Raw genomic sequence first — 22,476 nt, 5'->3', positions numbered from 1 at the left:
CAAATAAAATATTTGTTCAATTTAAAATTTTTTCGTACATTGGATAATATAAATAGCATAGTTAATGCAATCTTTAATAATAAATTACAAAAAATTCAAAAGCTGTTTATAATTAATTTTCTTTCGAAAACTGTGTTTACGTTTAATTAGAAATATTTTCTAGTTTAAGATAACATATTTTAAAAATGAATATACTTTTTACATGTATATACTTTTGTATATTTTTGAAGTACCTGGCAAAAAAGGCAGAGTGATGGAACGTCGTCTCCAGAAGGATTTTCAAATTGGTATAGTGGAAGGTATCGTACAGGCCGTGATTCAAAGTGAAAAGGAACCGAAGGACGTGTTTAGTCAAATCGCAAAGGCCATTGGACGAAAAGGGAGCAGTAGCGGTAAGAAAGATTGGAACGCCGTAGTGAGACAAAGTACCATCACGATGGATCCTATCGGGAGTACGAACGAAGCGGTGCAACGTCAAACCCGGCGCAGTTTACGTCGCCATCTGGCATACCAGCCGAATTCCGATCTAGCATCCATGGATCCGAAACGACTAGTCGATTATAACCCGAATCTTTCAGATTTTACACCGGCTACTAGAATAGCTTATGCCAAATTTATGCTAAGCAAGAATAAGCTGGACGAGCAGTCTGAAGGTAAATTCACATTCAAATCTTTTATTGCCATTGTCGATTCTCCTTTGATTCCTCTTCAATTTAAATTTTATTTGCTGAGATATAATCGAAATAAATTCTAGTAGCTCTATCTTGTAGCATCTTGTAACGATAACTTCTTTAAGAGATTTACAAATTATATTATCAAATTTAAATTAAAATTTCTTTTTCGGAAATTTGGCGGAATAGCATATTTAAATTAACAACTGTGTTTAACATATTTATTTAAATTCAAATGTTTAGAATAATAAAGATCACAATAGGTGATTATAACAGTCAAAATGATCAGAAGTTAAATATTTTATGGTGGTCCGACCACTTCAATCTGTGGAACATCACTTTGCAGCACGAATAATCGTTTCTGACGTATTTTTGCCCACTGAATACGAAATTGGCAAAAGTTGGCTATCACGTTACAATTTTGAGAAAAAACGCCGTCAAAGAGACAAAACTCTCAAAGTTGCCGTTTTGTGCTTTTTTAACGCCATTTTTCTCAAATATATATATATATATATATATATATATATATAGGTATAAATAATTCTTCGACAACAACTGAGGCGGCACCTCGAAGAAGCAGCAAAGTTATGATAGCGAAAACTTCAGACATTCCACGACCCGCTATTGAAACATTTAAGAAAGATCTATTGAAATCTACGAGCAGCAACAGCATGGATAAAGCGCTAGAAAAAGTACTCGATATTAAAGCTTCCGAAGTCAGATCAACATCACCTATACCCGAGGATCCTCTAGGAGAAGAAGTCAACAAACAGTCGACATCTTCAGCAATATTTGATCAGGAAAAGAAAATCGAAATGAAGGAAAATGCGCAAGAACAACAAAAAGAGAAAGAAACAAGCGAAGACAAGACATTAGAAGAGCAAAGACAAGAAGAAAAAGTAAAGAATGAAAAGGAATGTCAACAATCAGAAAATATTAAAAAGAATAACAGTGATTACATTGAAGAGAAGACCCCAGAAATCAATAAAGAAATTAATGTAAAAAAATTCGCTGAATCTGACGTAAAAGAAAGCAAATCAGAAATATCACCAAATCAAACTACAAAATTGCAAGGAAAATCAAAAGCGACTGGTCGAGTAATGGGAGGCTGGATTTAATAAAATATCATTCTGTGAAATTAACATATGTTGTTCATTTCAATTCGTTTAAATTTGAATATCTTATTAAATTTAAATGTCTCCTTTTATAGATTTTATATTTATTTTAGAGGTTTAGTAATAACAAGCTATTAATTATACGTAATAATTCAAGTCTAATTATATTATATAAAATCTTTATCCGGGAAATTCCTTAGAAATGAACGGTTCAGGAGGAAAAATATTTTACAATCTCGTCAAGCGGTGGTATAATTCATAATATACAATGTGTCCCAACAACGTCAGGAGCGGCACGTTTACCCAAGATCAAACTAATAAAAGACCAGTAAATAGATCAGTAAATTTTAAACCCTACAATTTTTACTCGAAACACTTTTCTGTAAAACTTATATTTTTCGAGATATTCAGGTCCTGATCGTTTTGGCAGGTATCACCAGGTACACCTTGAACGAGACGATCTTTTTTTTGTTTATATAACATGAATATAATTTCGAATTATTTTACATGACAAGTAATATTCAATATTGATGCTTACTAAAATATGTCAACAATTTTATACCTATCACTTTGCTTAAATCAATTAAATACACTACCATCTTTCATCAATTATCATCATTCGTAATTACATCACTTTCAGTTAATTTTATGGTATACATTTTATTAATATATTAAAATGTTTGCACCTAGTAGAATTTAATTTAACTTTGTTAAATTTATGTAAGTTAATTTAACTTAAAAAAAGTACAATTAATCACAATTTGCAAAATTAGTTGTGAAATCAAATATTATATAACATTAGAAACTCCATTAAGTAAATGATTTACTATACTGTGTTACTATATTGTAAGTTCATAAATACAAACAAATAACGCATGATTCATAGTTGTAATTTACCTGCTGGTTTTCCTTGTTCTTTCTTAGATATCTTTAATGTCACGTACAAGCGATAAACAGATGGTTTTTAATTTTGATGACATTATCGGTTCTATCTTCACCGTGCACATCATCACGAACGATGCCTTATATAGATAGCAAATGTAGCATATGACGTAATAAATAAAATTACAGTGCGTTGCCGATTTTATCAAGTTTTCTCCCTCCAACGCCCGATAAGCGCATGGAAGAGGTTTGTGAAGACAGCGGAGTCGGCGGCGGTGTACGTATGTATGTACATACTACGAAACATGCGAACGTGCCGACACGATGCGACATGTTTGCGATATAAACAAAATATACATTATAAACAAAATATAAAAACCCAGTGTTACAGTACTGAGCGCGCCGCTTGAACGTCGCACAATTGGCTGCCGATTTTGTCAAGTTCCAGCTTACCGACTTGACAAACTCGACAACGCACTGTATATATATATATATATATGTATATCTAAAATTTGTAATATATACAGTTGATATTCGTGCATTCGTATATGTATTTATATGATATATATGCATATATATATATATATATATATATATACATATACACACATACATTCAATATACACATTTGCCACAAATTTTCGCCAGAAAAGTTCTGAAACACAAAATAAAAATTGCAAATAAGAATTGCAATCAACATAGAAAAAGAACCGATTATATTTAAGCTATATTAATTTTGTATTATTAAAAAATTTATTATTAATCTAATTCTCTTTCTAAATGTTAAGAAATTTTTATAAATTTAAAAAATTAATAAAGAATTTTTTAGACTATAAACATGTAACTGAAAATAAAAAAAAACGCACCTTCGTTTGCGCTCATCAACTTTTTTAGCTTTCATTCCGTTAGAAATAGCATGCTTCTTCTTTCTGTTGTTATTTTTGTCTTCCTGCAATATATCATATCCGTCATAGTACTTAAATACTTTAAAAAGATAGCGTTAATTGTTATGTACATCTTATAAGAATCTAATTTGCCGTTTTTTTTTTTTTTTTAAGAAATTAGTAATAATTATTTTAATAAAAAAGAATCATTGTTTTAATTAATTTACGCTTACATCTTCAAGTTCACCGATCAAATATTTTTTAAGTATCCTTTTCGCATCTGAGGAATGTCCGAAATTATCGAATCCACTTGTTGCGTCTTTTCCTGCATATTCCTCGATTAATTCTGGACCACCGGGATGCTATAATTAACGTTGATACTTATATGGTTGATACATATCCTCTTTATCAAAGTAAAATTTATTAAATATTCTTATATGTAATGAAATTATATACTAACATTCTATTTAAATAAATAACAAAATATAGAATAATAATATATAATTGTAATTATATAATCATATAATATAGTAGAGAAATTAGGAAATAGGAATAAATAAAGTATAAAATTAGGAAATAGGAATAAATAAAATATGAAATAGTAATAAATAAAAAGTATAAACGATTTTAAAATTGTGATAATATTTTTCTTCTCTCACGCGCGCGCGCGCGCGCGCGCGCGCGCACACACACACACACACACACACACACACACACACACACACACACACACACACACACACACTTATTTACTGTGTGATTTTTAAAATGTCAAAATTATCAACATTTTTTAAATGCAATTATCTCTGAAAATCATTTTATAGAAATGTATAATTTTTTTCTAAAAATTAGATTTTTTTATAGAATGTACATGAACATTCTTAAACTTTGTCAAAAATTTGATTTTTTTTTATAAAATCAAATCTTTAATCAAACCTTTTTTTTCGTTTCTAATAATATTGAAATATTAAAAATAATATTTTTAATAACATACAAAAAATCTGAAATTTCATTTAATATAAAGAATTTTGTTTGCTATTTCATTCGTTATATAATTAAAAATTTTCACAAGCCTTTATTTTAATAAAAATGCCATTAAAAAATGTTTTAATTTTATATACTTTTTCATAATTTTTAAAAAAGTTTTAGGAAAATATTTTCGTTTAGGAATGTATAGCTCTTTCTATATAATTTTATTTTTTTAATAATTCTATTTAGAAAAGCATTCAAATTTGTAAAAGTTATTAATTTATAAAAGATCATATCTTATTTTGACATATTTTTACATAAAACATTAATTAGCTTATAAAATATTTTCTTTATCTTCGTTTTAAATTATTTTCCTGTGATATTTCTTTATAAGAATAGAAAGATATTCCTATATAAGAATAAGGCTAGAAAACTAATGTTAAATAAATATACAATTGCATTTAAGAAAAAAAATGTTATAGCTTGTAATATATATATATATATATATATATATACACACACACACACATACCTGTTGCATATAATCTGTCACATCATAAACATTATTATAAATCACAATCCAAATTCTTGTGCCATTCTTCCCGTTGCACTTCGCGATATCCGCGAGCGAATAGCGAATCAGCGAATCAGACATTCTTCAACTGAGACTCACAAAAAAAGGAAGAGAATTCGTTTGTGCGGCAATATAACATGTGCCGATATTAGAAAGATCGGAACAAATGATTGGTACAAATGATAGCATATCGCGATTTAAAAAGGCATGAATCTGTAGATAATTGTGAATTGCTGCGTGCGTTTCGGTTCATTTCTTTATCGTGCGATTGATGCAAAGATATTAATGGACTAGATGTGTCAACATTCTATTGAAAATAATTTTTCGGAGGAAAGGATAAAATCTTGTTTTTTATTTAAAAAGTTATATTAGAAATTTTGTTTTTAAAACTATTTTTGAAACTATTTTTTAAAATTAAATATTAAAAATAATAGAATAGTAGAATAATAGAATAATAAATTTAAAATAAAAGATTAAGGAACTTGAATGATGGTAAACTGATAATGTTTGTGTTTAAAACACAATGTTTATAATTTTATTATGTTTATAATTTTATTTATTTGGACAAATGTGTTTAAAACACATCCATTCCCTCCGCTGGTTTACCATCTGGTTCATACTTATACCGAAATATACGGTGAATCTTGATGCTCCAACCTTTTACCATAGGAAGAATTACCGACTGTAATCTATTTTCGATCCATGATGGTAACTGCTTGAATCGAAAATAGATTACAGTCGGTAACTCTATAATAGCAATTATGCTATTTAAATAAAATATTTATTTTTCGAGTTTCGTATCTCAATATTTTTACGCACGGAATAATGAAACAAATCAATCAATAGATAAAAAGGACGCATAGTTACTTTTCAAAAAGGATATTTGTGCATTGCACAAAATATTTAATTAAATATTATTTTTTGTCAGAATAAAATATGAAATAATTTTTAAGTTAACACAATTTGATGATTTTATGGTAATAAAAGAAAAATTGCACCTATTAATATATATATAAAAATATAGAATTCTATTTAAATATATAAAGACAATGTTCGAGATACCTTCAATTGATTATCCGAGATCGAATCAATTATATTATTTAAAGATTTCGTTGATTATGTGAAAATGTATATCTTATCTATATCAGACCAATATTTTTCATGAAATCAACATCTCTGACAAGATAAAAATGGACTACTCTGTATATAACGTAAATAGCGTCGATATAGCGTGATGAAACACTTTCATTGTTGCATATATTTATGAGAAATGAATTGATAATGAATTCAGTAATTGGCATGTTAATCAAAATAAGCAAATATTTATATATAAGAGCAAATTAATATGATAATAGACTAACGATTTGTTGACTAATGTAAATGTCATCTTTCCTTATTTTATATTGTATGTATGTATCAATCACTTTTTATAAACTTAATTAAACGTGCAAGAATATATTAGTTCGTTCTCTCTCTCTCTCTCTCTCTCTCTCTCTCTCTCTCTCTCTCTCTCTCTCTCTCTCTCTCTCTCTCTCTCTCTCTCTCTCTCTCTCGTTTTCTCCCTTCCTTTCTCACTCCCTTCCTTTCTACTTGTCCGTGTATAGCGCAGCATCCACTGTCGAATGCGCAAACTCTGTATCTGCAGCATCTCTCAGAAGGGATGATCTGTCACTCAGTATTGAAAATTCGTACATGTGAGTATAACGACGTTCATAGCAGTTTATAACGAAGTAATCTCACTGTAGATTTAAATCTCACTGTAAGTTTAAAATCGTGAACAAGCGGACAAATTAACATTACAAAAATTACTACGATCATCGAATGGGATAAGCGTAAACGATCGCGTTGTTTTACCTCCGCTCGGGTTAAAAAAAAGTCGTGTAACGTTCGATTTGCACCACCGATGGCAGATCACGACAATATTTACGACGACGAGGTAATCAATTTCATTATTTATAAGTTTCTATCATAAATCATGTGTGAAATTTTCATAAAATTTTATTAACTTTATGTAAAACATGTTTATTTGTTTTTTGATTTCTGAATATATAAGAGATTCAATATTTAACGACAAAATAAATAAGAAATTTAATTTCCCTGTAAACAGTGAACTAAATATTTAAAAATTTTGCTAGAAATTTTATATATAATAATTCATAGATATAAATACGATTAATTCTTCTTCTATATATCCTAGAATTGATATAAAATAATTATTTGTATTTAGAAATTATGTTTAGATAATTTGATCTTATAATCTGTCTCAATTATAAAAAAATTATATAATATAATATAATTATAATACATACATACATTAATTACAAAATATTTTAATTTATGCATTGAAAATATTATATTATTAAAATAATATAATATATATAATATAATTTTATCAAAATAATATTTGTCAAGAAAATTTTTATTTAATTAAGACACTTCATTAACAATAATATACATAATATAGCTTATTTGATTGATGAATATTTGCTTGAATTTGATCCGGTAAAATATTTTGATTAAAGGAATATAAAATAATACAATATTGATTATTACCAATAAATATAAATAATATTGCAACAATAATAAAGTAAGAAATTGTCATCTAATAATTTAATATGCGAATTACTGTATAATAATTTTAATAAGTTAAGCATACACGTGTAATATTTGCAAAAGATTAACTCTGTATTAAAGTTCACAGTTTTAAGAGCGCGACATACATCGATACGCATTTTCCTAACACACTGATGCATTCAGCGCAGTATATATCGCCTCACTATTGATTTTAGTTACAGCAGCTGACTAGCTATTCTCACTATGAAATACAAAGCTGTAATTGCTTTGTCAATATAGGCTAGTATCACAATATCAATAATTTTCAATTTTCAGACACTATCAATCATTTTTTAAATAAAACCAAAAAGAAAACCAAAACCAAAAATCAAAATAATGCAATAAACATATTTGTAAACAAATTCAACCAAATACAACAAATTCAACCAAAAACAATTTCGATTATAACATAATTTCTATTCATGAAATTTTTACAACACATTGTGTTGTCAATCAAAAAGATAACATAATTCACAAAATTAATTTATTTCTTGTGTAATATAAATAAAAATATTATAAAAATATATTAAAAATCTTTCATTATAATTACAATTTTAACATTTAAAACAGATATCAATTATTCATTTATTCTTCATTTTCAATCATCTATTTTTTATCTTTATTTTCTTTTATTTATTTTTAAAACATCTTTAAAACATTAATTTTACGTAATTTTATGTATCTTTTTAGACTTTTTATTATTTTGGTGATATCTCTCAACGCAAAAAGAAGTAATAATGATATTATTTAAATTTTGTAAAGTACAATACAAGATATTTTAATTGTAAAATTAAATTACAAAATTTTAAATATAAATGTTAAAAAAGAGATAAGTATTATATTTTGTATATTTATATATTTTATTTATATTGTATTTTATTTAATATTTTAATAAATTATTTCTTATCATGGAATGGAAACTTACGTTTATTTTTAACTACACAATATTTTGACACAATATTTTACATAAAGTTACAATGAAAAATAATGATAACACAATATAATTCTCATTGTTTGACATTTAGTAATGTTAGGCCAGGCGGTTTTTCGCGCATGCGCATTTGAGTATAGCATCATTGCTGTACTAAAATTATACTTTTAAGGGTTCTGTAGAGACTTTATTTTGATATTCATACAATTATCTGAGAAAGTTGAAAAAGATTAAATATGAGCAAAAGAAAATGTCAATTTAATGATAAATACATTTATTTCTTTTTATTTATAATATAAAGCATGATATACATTTATATCATGATATAATGATAATAAGTTTCGATAATAACGCTTTACTAATGTTAATTCACATTGAGCTTGTCATTTCTATTATTTACTTTTTTTTTAAATGTTGGTCTCTAATAAGAATTAACAATGATAAAAGACTATATATATTTTTTGACATTACAGCATTCCGCCAAAACTATACGTGTATGGTACATCATATGTCCCTGGATTTCTCCCACTTTCTAGTGCACATGCGCGAAAAACCGCCCGGCCTAACATCACTGTTGACATTAGCGTTAGTAAAGACCTTTGTGATAGGAGCTAGTTTCAACTAATCCAAATCAAAGGAATTGGCGTGGAATTTTAATAGCGTTGCTCGTAATCGTTGCGGTCCTAGCCCTTATTGTCACATCCGTTGCTTTGCTCACGCCTCCTGATGACGGCCCCAGAGTACGAGGAACACGATTGCGTCTCTCTGAAGTAAGTGATTGATAATATTAATGCTTATAATTAAGATGATCTGAGAAAAAAAAAGTGTGACAAAATAGTTATATTTCAAATCCAAAATATAGAATAATTATTTCCTTGAAAAATTGTGTGTTTTTTTTTATATAAGTTTTTTTAAATTAAACAATACATTGATACCAGTCGAGTACATGTTAACAAACGACAGCAAGTAACATAGCCGATTTCTCGGCAAGCAGATTGGATCTTGGTTGTTAAATCTTTTTTGTATGAAATAAATTCAAATAATCATATCACCAACTATGTGCCATTAGATTAACAGACTTTCAACGTAGTGATTCTATAATAATTCGTTAATCAATATTCTTGATATCGATTAAAATTCCTTTTATTATCCTCCCTCCTTCGCCCGTGACGCACACTCTCTCTTTTTACTTATCATCTAAAATATTAAAAAAAAAAACGTGAAATATTTGTACACAACCTGTGAATCATCTCAATGATTATGTGCAATATATAAGATAGATATATATAAAATATAAAATGTCAAAATATGCTACTTTCACGAATGACCCATTCACGAAAAAATAAATGAAGGATCAATCATCAATCACCAATTAGCATCCCAAAAAAAGAAAATAATTAACTTTGAGTTTCGAATATATGAAGTATCGAATAATGTGCCTTTTTTAAAAATAGTAAAATAAAATTGACTCAAGAAATATATTCTTGTTTTTAGGTGCTGTCTGGGGAATTATCTCCTTTATTATTCAATGGATCCTGGGCGAGTAATCACCATATATGTTATCGAGATCTGTGGGGTGGAATCTCTTTATTAGACGTTTCTAAGATTGAGTCACGTAGTTTAATGCCGAATGAAACATTTGTAAGTTTGTCTAAAAATTTAATAAATTATATTATTTCTTATTTGTTTGTAAGATATAAATATTAAATATTAAATACTTTTATATAGAGACGATTAAATCCAGCAAAATTCTCGTTATCGCCAGATCATAAATTTCTGCTCCTTGCTCAAAATGTGAAAAAATTGTTTCGTTACTCGTACTTAGCGCAATATGTCATTTATGATCTCACTACACGGTCAGTATAATTTATCTACATTGATAATATATGATCACTAACAAATTAATGTAGAAATTTTCACTAATTTTTGTAGAGAATGTATAGTGTTGACGCCTTATCCTGAGAAAGATGTTCATCCCTATCTTTTATTAGCCCAATGGACTCCACGTGGACATGGACTTGTCATGGTACAGGATTATGACATCTATTACAGGACAAGTCCTATGAGCAATACTGGATACCGTGTAACAAACACTGCGGTACCTGGTATATTATCCAATGGTGTTCCAGATTGGCTGTATGAAGGTAAGATATTTAGTTACCAATTTATCTAGCTTACATATAATTCAAAAGAAAGAAATAAAAGATATTATTAATTAAGATTTTAAGGACAGTTAATTATTAAGCATGTTTAAGAAGAAAGAATGTGATATTATGTGTATTATACACTATCATCTATTAGTAAGATCACTTTTTTTTATTTTTATTTTTATAAACTATAATATTACAAGAAATTTTAAAAAAAGAATTGGTACACACAATATTCATTGTTTAATTTCTATTATAAATATTAACAATAAAAAAGAGTATATTTATTAAGAGACTAAATTTTCCTGTAAAACAAAAGCTATACAGTTTTGTATTACATATATATAATGTATATGTAATGTTAGGACAAAAGAATAAGAGATTTATGAGGGACTTACTACTGGGCCATCAGTTGTCACTTATTAAAATTTAAATAATTATCGTTTATACAACTAAAATTTATTTTCTTTAGTAAAATATGACAGCTGAAAGTTTAGGGTATTAATTTGCAAAATATATATTTGACTTTTTATATTTTTTTGATAATACATAAAAAGATCATAATTGACAATCTTAAATGATTTAGAAGTAGAACAGTTTATCTGACATGTTATCTTTAATAATGAAATAAAAAGTTCATTATATTATTATTATTTATAGAGGAAATATTGCATAGTGGAGAAGCAATCTGGATGTCGCCAGATGGTCATATGATACTTTATGCCTCGTTCAATGATTCTCTCGTAGAAGAAATGCACATTTCATGGTTTGGAGAGGGGAACAAAGCTTTGTATCCTGATATACGATCTCTACGATACCCTAAGGTAATACGTAATATGTTTAAGAAATCAAGAATATTTTATTAAAAATATTTTTATTTTGGTTCTGTTTCATTGACAAAAAAAGAAGGAACTGTTTTAAAAGTTTTGTTTTATTTGTTAGCCAGGAACACCAAATCCTTCTGTACGGTTGTATGTTGCTGATTTAGTTGAGCCAAAAAGTATTCGTACGAAAATAGTGAAACCACCTCCAATCATTGAAAATGTGTGAGTTTATTAATCTAATTCAGATAAATATTTATTCTTTTATCAATAAATATTTATTCTTTTATTAATTTCCTTAATTAATGATAATAATTTTGCAAGTTTATACTTCATTATTTTTATCTTACAAACTACTTTTCTTATCATAAAGATTGTACTTTTCTTAACTTTAACCTTTTAATTTTAGTGCTTAAGCACTAACCCATACAGAATAGATAATCTATTAGTTTTAACTTTAAGAAATAAAGAGCAATTGATAATAATCTGAAATTGTTATCAATCACATTTTACAGATAATTACTTTAGTATATTCTTATAAATTCTTATAGTTACAATCTACTTGAAGGAAGATTCGTTAAGTTAACTTAAAGAGTGTATATGATGTGTGGTGTGGTGCGCGCGCGCGTATGATGTGCGCATGCGCGTGTGTGGTGCGCGATGTGTGCGCATGCATGTGGTGTGTGCGCGCGCGCGTGATGTGCGCATGCGTGTGTATGCTGCGCGTATGTGTGCGCATGCGCGTATTTGTGCGCATGCGCGTGTGTGGTGCGCGATGTGTGCACATGCGCGTGTGTGTGCGCATGCATGTGATGTGCGCGCGCGCGTGATGTGCGCATGCGCGTGTATGCTGCGCGTATGTGCGCGCATGCGCGTATGTGGTGTGCGCATGCGTGTAGTGTGCACGTGCGCATGGTGTAGTGCGCGTGGTGCGTCGCCAAAAAATTTTATGAAATTGCATCATTAACTGCGATGTTTCTTGTTGAGAATGTGTTGTACAAAAGGGAGGATGAGATTTACGTAAAATGATCCTGTTAATATTAATTTCTTCAGTCTTTTTTTATAGATAACTGTATGTAATATTTTTGCTAATTAGCGCCGTTTTTTGACATAATTACTCTTACATAGAAATGTATTTAATATCATTTTGTAGAAACTATATTATTGGTAACAATTTTTTATAATTTTTATATTAATGTATTTGATAAGATATAATTTTTTTTTATAAGAAACATGGTGCCTTTTTTATCTTTTTCTAAAAAGAAATTTTTTTTAATAATTCAATTATTAGTTATTTGACATAACTTTCAAATGCGTTTCTATCTTTTTTATTAGGGATCATTACTTCTCGACCGCTTCCTGGGTATCTCTAACAGAAGTCTGTATAACATGGTTAACGCGCGCTCAAAATTTCTCAATAATTACCATCTGTAAAAGCCCAATGTGGCATTGTCAGGTTTGTGAGCGCTCTCTCATTTCAAATATGAAATTATAACATTTTTATTATAACATTATAACATTCTTTGTACTATGAAATATTCTTTTTAATAATTCCCCTCTTCACTTTAAAACTATATTTTACTTGTTTCTATTTTATAAATATAATAAACTTCTAAACAGACCTCTTTTTTAAATTCTAAATTTAATATGGCTTTAATTATTTATTTTTAAGAATAGATTAGCCTGTATATATGAAAAAATAAATATGTTCAAATTATATATTTTAAAATAATTTATTTTAGGAAATACAAAGAATATTGGGTGATGGTCGTGGATGGGTAGATACTCCCCCGGAAGCTCCTATTTTCTCAGCCAATGGTAGTACTTACATCGCAATAAGTCCCGTAAAAGATGGACCGGCAGGATATTACAAGCACATAATCTGGGCTAACGTGCTTCGGAAACAAATAGTGCCTTTGACGCATGGGAAATTTGAAGTCGTTAGGATTTTAGTATGGGACCAAGTGAATAATACTATGTGAGCAAGTAAACTTAAATAAAATTATAATAATAATAAAATTCACATTTTAACATCTTACAATAATTTACGTTTTAATCAGATATTTCATCGGCATTCCATTTATGAGACCGGGTCAGAGACATCTTTATCGTGTAAGCTCTACTCTTCCTCGTATGGGATCGCCTTTACGCCCTGCTATATGTCTCACATGCACCACTTCATCTGACATAATAAATAATGGTGAAAGTGAACATAGAACTAGTTCTTCAAATTGGGAGAATGGTCTTACCAATCGAAATGAATGGCATGAACACTATGAAATTCAAATTGATAATATCAACAATAAGGAACATCGCCAAGCGAAGGACATTTCCAAAAAGGACAAGTTAAGAAATAGGAATGTATTAAGTAAGTTCCAATATTATCTTTCTTATTTTGTTTTTTTAAAGATTTAAAGATTTAAAAGTTATAATATTTTTTAATGGAAAAAAATATTATGCATTAAATAAAGATATTAATTAAAACATTTATTTTAAATCAAAATGTGTCAATTGTAGTTACATTGCAATTTAATATAAGAATATAAATATTAAATATGTTACATCGAAAGGTTGTGTCTACAATTTTATAACTTAAAAGAAAAGAAATTACTTTTCTAAATAAGAAAAATATATTCATAATAATCTCCTTAAGTCTTATTTTTTATTTTAAAAATAAAATCGACTATTTAGAATCAATGATAAAATTGCATTTTTTAAGTGTTTAAAAATCTGTCTTTTAAATTTTTTGTGATTTTGCAAATTTAAAATAAAAAGTTGTATTATTTTTATTAGTAATTGAATAAAGAATATTAGAAAAGTAAATCTTTATTTAATATGATTTCGTTTTAGTATTAAAAAAAGTAATGAAAAATGTAATGAATTGCTCCTTTTTCAGTAACGATATCAATCACAAGCTATTTTTCAGAATCAGTAACTAATAACAATAATTAGTTATTTTTTTAACTTATGGTAATAAACAATAGTAATGACTTACTTTTAGAAAGTAACTTTTCCAACCTCCTCTTTTAATCTTGTTTACCATATTGTGCAATACACAAAAAGATATGTTACATAATATAAAAAATATTAATAATTTTAAAATCTCAACAAGAATAACTTTGAAGGTGTTCTATCTAATTTCAAAATATTCCTTTTGAATTGAATAATTATCCTCAAAATATTTGCTCTCCTTATGTTCTAGTCTCACAAAAAATGAGAATATTTTGAAATAATGAAGGTAACGATAAATAATCATCGTGTATATTAAAATTAAAATTGCATAAATTATTTAAATTGCATAAATTTTCTAAAGAATTACGATAATCAGAACGAAATATTTTAGATCTCTTATTTTGACACATATTTTGATATAAAATTTAAGAAATATAATTAAACCTTTATTTTTTAATTATTGTATTTTAACATATAAATTTTATATATAAAATAATTTGATTAATATACAAAAAAACATATGATTACATATGATTAGTATATAGATATACATATAATTTAAATGCAGTACTAAAAAAAAATGACGTACATTAATTACTTTATCTTACTAGTCTATATAATGGATATATACAATGGATATATGCGTGTACATGTATACGTATATGCACACGCATATGATAATTGTATAATATAATGTTGTATATAATGTAAATAGTTACTTTTGCCATATGTCCAATAAGCACGCACAATTCTATTACTTGATTCCCTTATGTTTTATATTTCTAGAAAGCGGTGACCCTCCTTGTCAGTATCACAATGTTATCTTCCCATCCGACGGCTTTGAGTATTTCGTTCTTGAGTGCCTTGGACCTGGTATACCTACTGTGTCTCTTTATAAGATGGAAATGTCTATGCCGCGACTCATCGCAATATTGCAGAACAACACATTGTTGCGTGTATGTTTCTAATTAAATTACACATTTTAGATTACAAAATCATTATCAAATACCGTTTTTTTTTCTCATCAATCAATATTTTTCAAAATAAAACAATCAATCAATTTTTTTGCTTTAATATACGACATGATATATGGGGTGTCTCATTTTAAAAAACCTATTGAAATATCTCTTTAAAAAAGCATTTTAGAGAAAAACATTTTAAACAAAAGGTGTAAAATTCAGAAAGGGATATACAATGATGACCTTGTTTTTGTCACAGATGTCCCCCTCTGAACCCTACAACTTTTGTCTAAAATGTTTTTCTCTGAAATGCTTTTCTAAAAAAATATTTTAATAAGTTTTTTTAAAATGGGACACTCTCTATATCTTTATAAATATTTATTATAGGAAAAAATAACAAGCATCGCTCTTCCGCAAATAAAAACATTTCCTGTGCAAATAAGTGGCGGCTACAACGCTCAAGTGAGATTGCATCTACCACCCGGATTGAGAGAAGATGAGATTACCCGTTATCCGTTGGTCGTCCAGGTGTAAGTATAATAATAATATATTTTAATCTTTCATTCCCAAAATAGAAAAAGGTTTAGGTAAAAACTAATTAGAAATAAAAAAACTGGCTAATTTCTATTGTTTTGGATTTCTTAAGTAGTAACACAATTAAGAAAAAAATCATGTTTACATAGAATTATTAGTCAGAAAATACATAATTTTATTTATTAATAAATAGCATTATTAATGAGAACAGCATTTTCTGTCTAATAAAATAATTAGTCAAAAAGTAGTCAGGTCAAACGAATTAATCTTCGATATTTTGAACTGGCAATTCGCCATTTTTCTTCTTTATTAGAACGATCAATGACGCGTATTCTGACGTACTTTCTCTGATAATATTCGTTGCAAATAATTCATTCAAGATATTGCAAGAATTTAGCTTTTTCATTGAACAAAAACCTACATGGCGCACAAAAAAAAACAAAAACAGTTTGTCATTTGTAAACTTAAATTCTATTCTATTTTTTTACATTCGGTTTTATTGGACTTATCGCGTTAATATAATCTCTTTTAAATAAGTTTCATACGCTCATTCTCATCTCGGTCAGCGGATTTTTTCTTAATTCGTATGTGTGATATTATTGCACGATCGATATCTCTGTCTACCTCGATATTCATAATATCAGAAATTTCCCTCCTGACGCCTAATGATAATTTTATTAACTTCACGTCTCAAAACTATTTGCTTAGTTCTATTTGATACATGAAATGTAACGTTGTTTACCATCTAGAACATATATATTGCTTCTACATACCCTATTCTTATCCACTGCCATTCATTCCATAAAAACAATCATCTTTAGACTCGAACTTAATATATGTTAGTGTCGGTCCACAATAGGTAATTTAAGCTTTAAGAAGTAAGAAATTGACCAATCATAGTCGATTATTCTTTTCACATTCGATTATAATTGGTCAATTTCTTACGTCTTAAAGCTTAAATCACCTATTGTGGACCAATATGTCTCTTCGGAACATAAGTGTCGGTCCACAATAAGTATTTAATCTTTAAGCCGTAAGAAATTGACTAATCATAGTCGAGTATTCTTTTCATATTCGATTATAATTGGTCAATTTCTTACTTCTTAAAGCTTAAATCACCTATTGTGGACCGACACTAATGGTCTTTAAAAACATAAAAAATTTTGAATTTCCCGGGTTGATTAGCGTCTATTTTAATGTGACAATCCTTGTTCTGCTAGCGTAGCTTTATTGACCATCAAAAAATCGTTGTCTTCTCGTCTTCCTCGCATCAAGCGATATAATTTTTTGGACAGGAAAATTTATCGAATTGAGTAATTTTTTTATAAGTGATTATATAAATATATTTAATAATAAATATAGTAATGTTTAATCTTTCATTAAGAAAACATAAAACTTTTCATAAAATTTTATATGTGAACAAATATTTGTTTAAATGCAACAGTATTTCTTTTTACAGATATGGTGCTCCTGGATCACAACTAGTCACTGAGATGTTTAAAATAGATTGGAATACATATTTAGCTAGTCAGAAAAATATTATTGTTGCACAAATAGATGGCAGAGGAAGTGGAGGACAAGGTTACAAATTGCTTCATGAAGTTTATTATAGGCTAGGTTCTGTTGAAGTGGCCGATCAACTCGAAGTTACAGAGTAAGTAAAATATTAACATATCGTTATTCGTTTTCTAAAATACCTTTCTAAAATATATTTAAAAAGCAAATATATTCCTTGTAATAAATAATTTTTCAGTTTTTACGATTATATTATCTACACGGAAAAAAATTTTTCATCGCGGCAGTTAATCATGGTTTGCTGAAACTGTATTTGCTGCTGCAGCAAAAGAAATTGCTATTGTTATTACTACATCGTTTCCTTTGCAAAGTGTACTAGTCTACTGTGATCATATTGATTACAAAATTTTGCTATTCTAGCTAACAGGTAACGCAATAAAAGTATATAGTAAATTTAATAGATAACATTTCTTATTTGCAGCTAATTCGCAATTAAAAAACGTCTTGGATATATTTCTATAACATCTCTGACACAATGTGTTGATCACATTTGAATATAATTATTCTTGTAAATCTTGTATATTATTCTTTTCAAAGAATGATTAATAAAAATTTAAAATAAGAGATATTAGTTGCCTATACAATTATAGTGAATAACATTGCAAATTGTTGCAATGCATGCTATAATAGCCACTCAAGAATTTATTATAGCTAAATGTTTGTGTTCTTATTTGTAACATTTATAGTTGAATATATTTAACATTTATATTTTATAATTGAATTTGGCTATTTGGCTAAAGTTTTAAGTTTCTAAATGTTACAACAGTATGAAATATAATCACACATAGCTTCTTGCTGCTGCAACTAATTTTTTTTCCGTGTATAAAACATAAATATTGTTGTGCTCACGACCAAGAATGGCGATTGCACTCATACATTCGCATTGAGAAAAGAAAAACATCATCTTTAGTAAAAGAAATTAAATGTTTTATTTATGTTCGAAAACTAAAAAAAAAAAACGCGATCATAAACTTTTCTTTTTTTGACGATGATCGTTTTTCTTACTCAATAATATACTTGTCACCAGACATCCTTCTTCACTTATTATTATTCTTTGAACAAAATCGTTGAATAGGAAGAGGGCGCAACAATATATAAAATTTCTATAGAACCTGTAAAGAGAACATGTTTTTAATAAAAATTGAAAACTTGTTTTTAATAAAAATTATAATTGTCTAGATACTTAAGAGACTCATTGCATTTTGTGGATAAACGAAGAGTCGCCGTATGGGGATGGAGTTATGGTGGTTTCGTTGCTGCTCTCGTTTTGGCTCATCCAGAGCAAAAGGTATTCCAGTGCGGAATAAGCGTCGCACCTATCGTCTCTTGGGAGCTTTACGGTACTGTGAATCACACTATAAAATTATCTTTTTGATAATATAATTGAATTTATATTGAAAACTCTTTACAAAAAAATTCTGATAAGTTTATCGAAGTTTCTAAAAGTTTTAAATGTTAATATAATGATAAAGTATCTGCGACTTATGATGTTGACAAAAAATAAAATTAAAATTAAATTCTGTTAAACAACAGAAAAGAATATACTCCACTCGTCGTTGATGTTATCAGGTATACGAGCTTTTTTGAGATAAAGAGACTCTTCATTGCTTCGTATAGTTTAAGCCTTGTGGATTCGTGGACTTAAAGTCTATAAAGAGGTGGACAGTATCAACGTTGAATTCCATTCCTTTTTCTAGGATTTGCCATAGGATAAATATCTAGTCCATCGTGAACCCTGGTCGGAATCCATTTTGATATTCTTTTAATCTTTTCTATAAATGGGAGAAATTTTTCATATATGAAAATAAAAATATATGAAAATATTTTATACACTACATTTAATAGTGTAATCCCCCTGTAATTGTTGCAGTTAAATAGATTGCCTTTTTTTAAATTGGGTAACTCTTAAATGCCAGTCCTCTGGCATCTCTTTCGTCACCTATACCTCTCGATAGATTTGTTGTAACTGAAAACTTGCCCCTATATTTGAAAAAACTCCGGTATTTGATCAGTGCCGGGTACCTTACTGTTCCTTAATTTTCTTATCGGATTTTCTCGATGAGTCCTGTATGTTCTCCTATTTACTTCCTGTACATTGTCGTCGTCGATATTCACATTAAGTAATTTCATAATGCTGCTTCCACTTTTCTAGAATCACATTCTGATTGGTGAAAATGTTATCCTGCTCATACTTGCAGAAGGCAAGCTTCTTAGCTTGAATCTCTTCCTTTGTAAATTGAGTTCTTTATAAAAAATTCTCGCTTCGATTCTGCCACGCAATGTCTCCAGATTCTCCATCATCCCATTTTCATACTCTCTCTTCCTCCTCTTGTGCACTCTCTTTTCCTCTCTTCTAGACTCTCTGTACCTCTCCACGTTGGTAGCCCGAATTCTTCTATGTAACATTTGCTTGTAGGTTTCATTCTTTGTTGTTGTTGTTGCGGCACACTCCTTGTCAAATCAATCGCTTCTTTTTGGCTGTTATAAAGGTCTATTATTTCGTTATTTGTTGCTAATAGTGCCTCCTTACATCTTTCCCATCTTTCTATGGCTGACATATTTTCCTCCTCTGAAAGGCGCTGTAATACTTTTCGGAATGAGTCAGAAATACTAATATTCTCTATAAGTTTTTTTATATCAAATTTGTTTATTTTTTCTCTTTTTCTTAAGGTTTGATATAATCATCGCGCTTTAATCATTGATTGCATTTTCTTGATCAACATTTACATTTCGCGTTCTAATTATAGCAACACTAAGCAAGAAATAGATTTACTGATGCATAATTTTATTTGTGTTTATTGTTTGTATAAGTATTGATATAAAATAGTGCAGATCGACAGGAAATTCGCAGTTTTATAATTGAATTCATTCTATAAAGAATTCCCAATTGAATGAGAATGATGAATTCCCTACAAGTGAGTGATACGAGGTTTAATAAGTGAATAATTATTTTTAAAAGTTTTCATTGTTGTCTAAATTTTTATATATTTTTGATTTTACAAGTTTTTAAATTAAAATTTATTTAGTTATTTGTTTCATATAAATAGAATTTTTTAATAAACTATATACTCTATTGGTGTTATATATATAAGATATTTCATTTTAATCGCCCAGACAAATAACTCGAAAAGTGAAGGAGACAGAAAAAAATGGTGAATATAAAAGTTATATAGCTTTGTATAAAAGTTGTAAGGCTTTATAGAAGAATAATGATCACCTTGACCTTGATTTTGGATCCAATTTGTAAGGCCATTTCAAATCGATTTTTTAAAATGGAAACCTGAGTTTTTAACTTCAGAAATAAAAAATAAAATTTTACGTTCAGATATGTTGTAATGTTATGGCATTAAGTTCACTTCTAGGGATCATTTAAGGGTCAAAATAAGCTTTATTCCAAAATGCGCAAAATTTCCGGGATAATTAACTCTCAAACTCTGAAATCTTAAATCTTTAACCCTAAATCCTTGAATCCCAAATCCTTATTTCCAATCCAAGAGAGAGAAGGAAAGAAAGAGAGCCTAATCATTCTGTGATTTCTGCATGTTCTTTCTCTTTCTCTCTCTCTTTCTCGCCTATTTATTCTATTTAATCTCAATGATTATTAATATAAATGATTATTACATAGATTCTGCATATGCCGAGAGATATATGGGATTACCGAACGTGACATCCAATTACAAAGGTTATGCCGAATCCAACGTTTACAACAAAGTTAGATATCTGCGTGATAAAATGTTTTACTTGGTACACGGGACTGCAGATGATAATGTCCAATTCCAACAATCCATGGCACTTGCCCGGCATCTCGCTAAAGAAGGCATACTATTTCGACAACAGGTATTTTGATTTTTTTTAAATATATAAATTATAAATTTATTCTCTTTAGGTGTAGTAAGGGACTCTACAAGCAATTTATTGATGTGCAAGTCAGAAATAATATTTGATTTATTTTTCATTTTAAGCGCTATTTATTAATAAATGAAATATCCTTCTTTATTCTTGATTATTACTTTATTAAGTATAATAATTAATTTGCAGAAGTATTTCGTATTTGATGAATGTATATCAAGAATAAGGAATAATAAAATTGATAACATAGCTCTGCTCAAAATCTATTTGCAGACTTGGCTATCGCGATTTATTTTTATTTTAAATTATATTTATGTCTTTTTTATATTTATATTTTTATATTTTGATGTTGTTTGATGACTAAAGAAGATTTTGTTTGAAATAAAAATATTTCGTCAATTTCATATTCTCTATATATAAATAAATTTAATTTTTCAAAAAAATTTTTATTTCCTCTGCTTGTTAACCTATATTTTTGCAAATTTGAGTCTTGTTTGTAAAAATTTATAAATTATAACTTGGAAATATATACTTTTATTCACAGGTCTATCCAGATGTAAGCCATACTTTAGCTGGCGTTAAGGGACATTTGTACCACTCCATGGAACAGTTCTTAGAAGATTGCTTTCAAAAGCAAGTACCTGTCGACACGAAGGCCGGACTTGGTAGCGGTGGCTCTGGTGGCATGTATTAATATTAAGAGATAGCAATTATGTAAAATATTGCATAAAGATATCTACGAGTTGTTCAAAATTGCATGAAAATGGAAAGAAAAAAAAACAAAGAAAATTGTGAATATCTAAACATCTCCAAATTGTGTTCTGTTTAATAGAATGTTTACAAAGGCTACGTGCATGACCCAACATTTTGTACTCCAATACTCGAAATTATAAAATACAATGAAGAATATGTATAATTTTCTCTATACGGTTTACAATGCGTTTGACCCATTAAAAAAGGACGTATCGATCATTTAATTAAATAAATTATTTATGAAATA

At 28.3% G+C, this 22,476-nt stretch overlaps 3 protein-coding genes across 5 annotated transcripts in view; 2 read left to right on the top strand and 1 right to left on the bottom strand.

Annotated features, from left to right (window-relative positions):
- The window catches only part of trp (transient receptor potential), a 16,052-nt gene extending 13,387 nt beyond the window's left edge, over window positions 1-2,665 (top strand). Inside the window, exons 18-19 of the mRNA XM_089077964.1 lie at window positions 231-653; window positions 1,203-2,665. Of these exons, the coding sequence (XP_088934090.1) occupies window positions 231-653; window positions 1,203-1,789 (1,010 nt within the window). The 3' untranslated portion in view covers window positions 1,790-2,665. The remainder of the gene's footprint in view (window positions 1-230; window positions 654-1,202) is intronic.
- Window positions 1,870-7,939, bottom strand: LOC148938333 (cytochrome b5). Its single transcript, XM_089078096.1, has 6 exons — window positions 7,752-7,939; window positions 6,158-6,234; window positions 5,054-5,183; window positions 3,786-3,914; window positions 3,535-3,617; window positions 1,870-3,323 (listed from the first exon to the last, which is right to left on the bottom strand). The coding sequence occupies exons 3-6, from the start codon at window positions 5,174-5,176 to the stop codon at window positions 3,284-3,286; spliced, it is 375 nt and encodes a 124-aa protein (XP_088934222.1). The 5' UTR covers window positions 5,177-5,183; window positions 6,158-6,234; window positions 7,752-7,939; the 3' UTR covers window positions 1,870-3,283.
- Dpp10 (Dipeptidyl peptidase 10) lies at window positions 6,763-22,476 on the top strand. 3 transcript variants are annotated; one of them, XM_011632646.3, is made up of 16 exons: window positions 6,764-7,031; window positions 9,251-9,409; window positions 10,134-10,280; window positions 10,368-10,495; window positions 10,572-10,783; window positions 11,447-11,610; window positions 11,729-11,832; window positions 12,943-13,063; window positions 13,350-13,585; window positions 13,668-13,975; window positions 15,346-15,515; window positions 15,906-16,048; window positions 17,512-17,706; window positions 18,807-18,967; window positions 21,253-21,464; window positions 22,021-22,476. In XM_011632646.3, the coding sequence occupies exons 1-16, from the start codon at window positions 6,999-7,001 to the stop codon at window positions 22,168-22,170; spliced, it is 2,643 nt and encodes an 880-aa protein (XP_011630948.2). In that variant the 5' UTR covers window positions 6,764-6,998; the 3' UTR covers window positions 22,171-22,476. The 3 variants fall into 3 exon arrangements, 2 of the variants coding, with proteins under 2 accessions (XP_011630948.2, XP_088934094.1); XM_089077968.1 differs by having other exon boundaries at window positions 9,248-9,409; XR_003096553.2 differs by lacking the exons at window positions 21,253-21,464; window positions 22,021-22,476 and adding an exon at window positions 17,806-17,994 and having other exon boundaries at window positions 6,763-7,031; window positions 9,248-9,409; window positions 18,807-18,947.

The sequence above is a fragment of the Pogonomyrmex barbatus genome, unplaced genomic scaffold (assembly GCF_055798465.1).
Source record: "Pogonomyrmex barbatus isolate J1 unplaced genomic scaffold, ASM5579846v1 scaffold1, whole genome shotgun sequence".
NCBI lineage: Eukaryota > Metazoa > Arthropoda > Insecta > Hymenoptera > Formicidae > Pogonomyrmex > Pogonomyrmex barbatus.
This window is presented reverse-complemented; position numbering and strand designations above follow the sequence as displayed.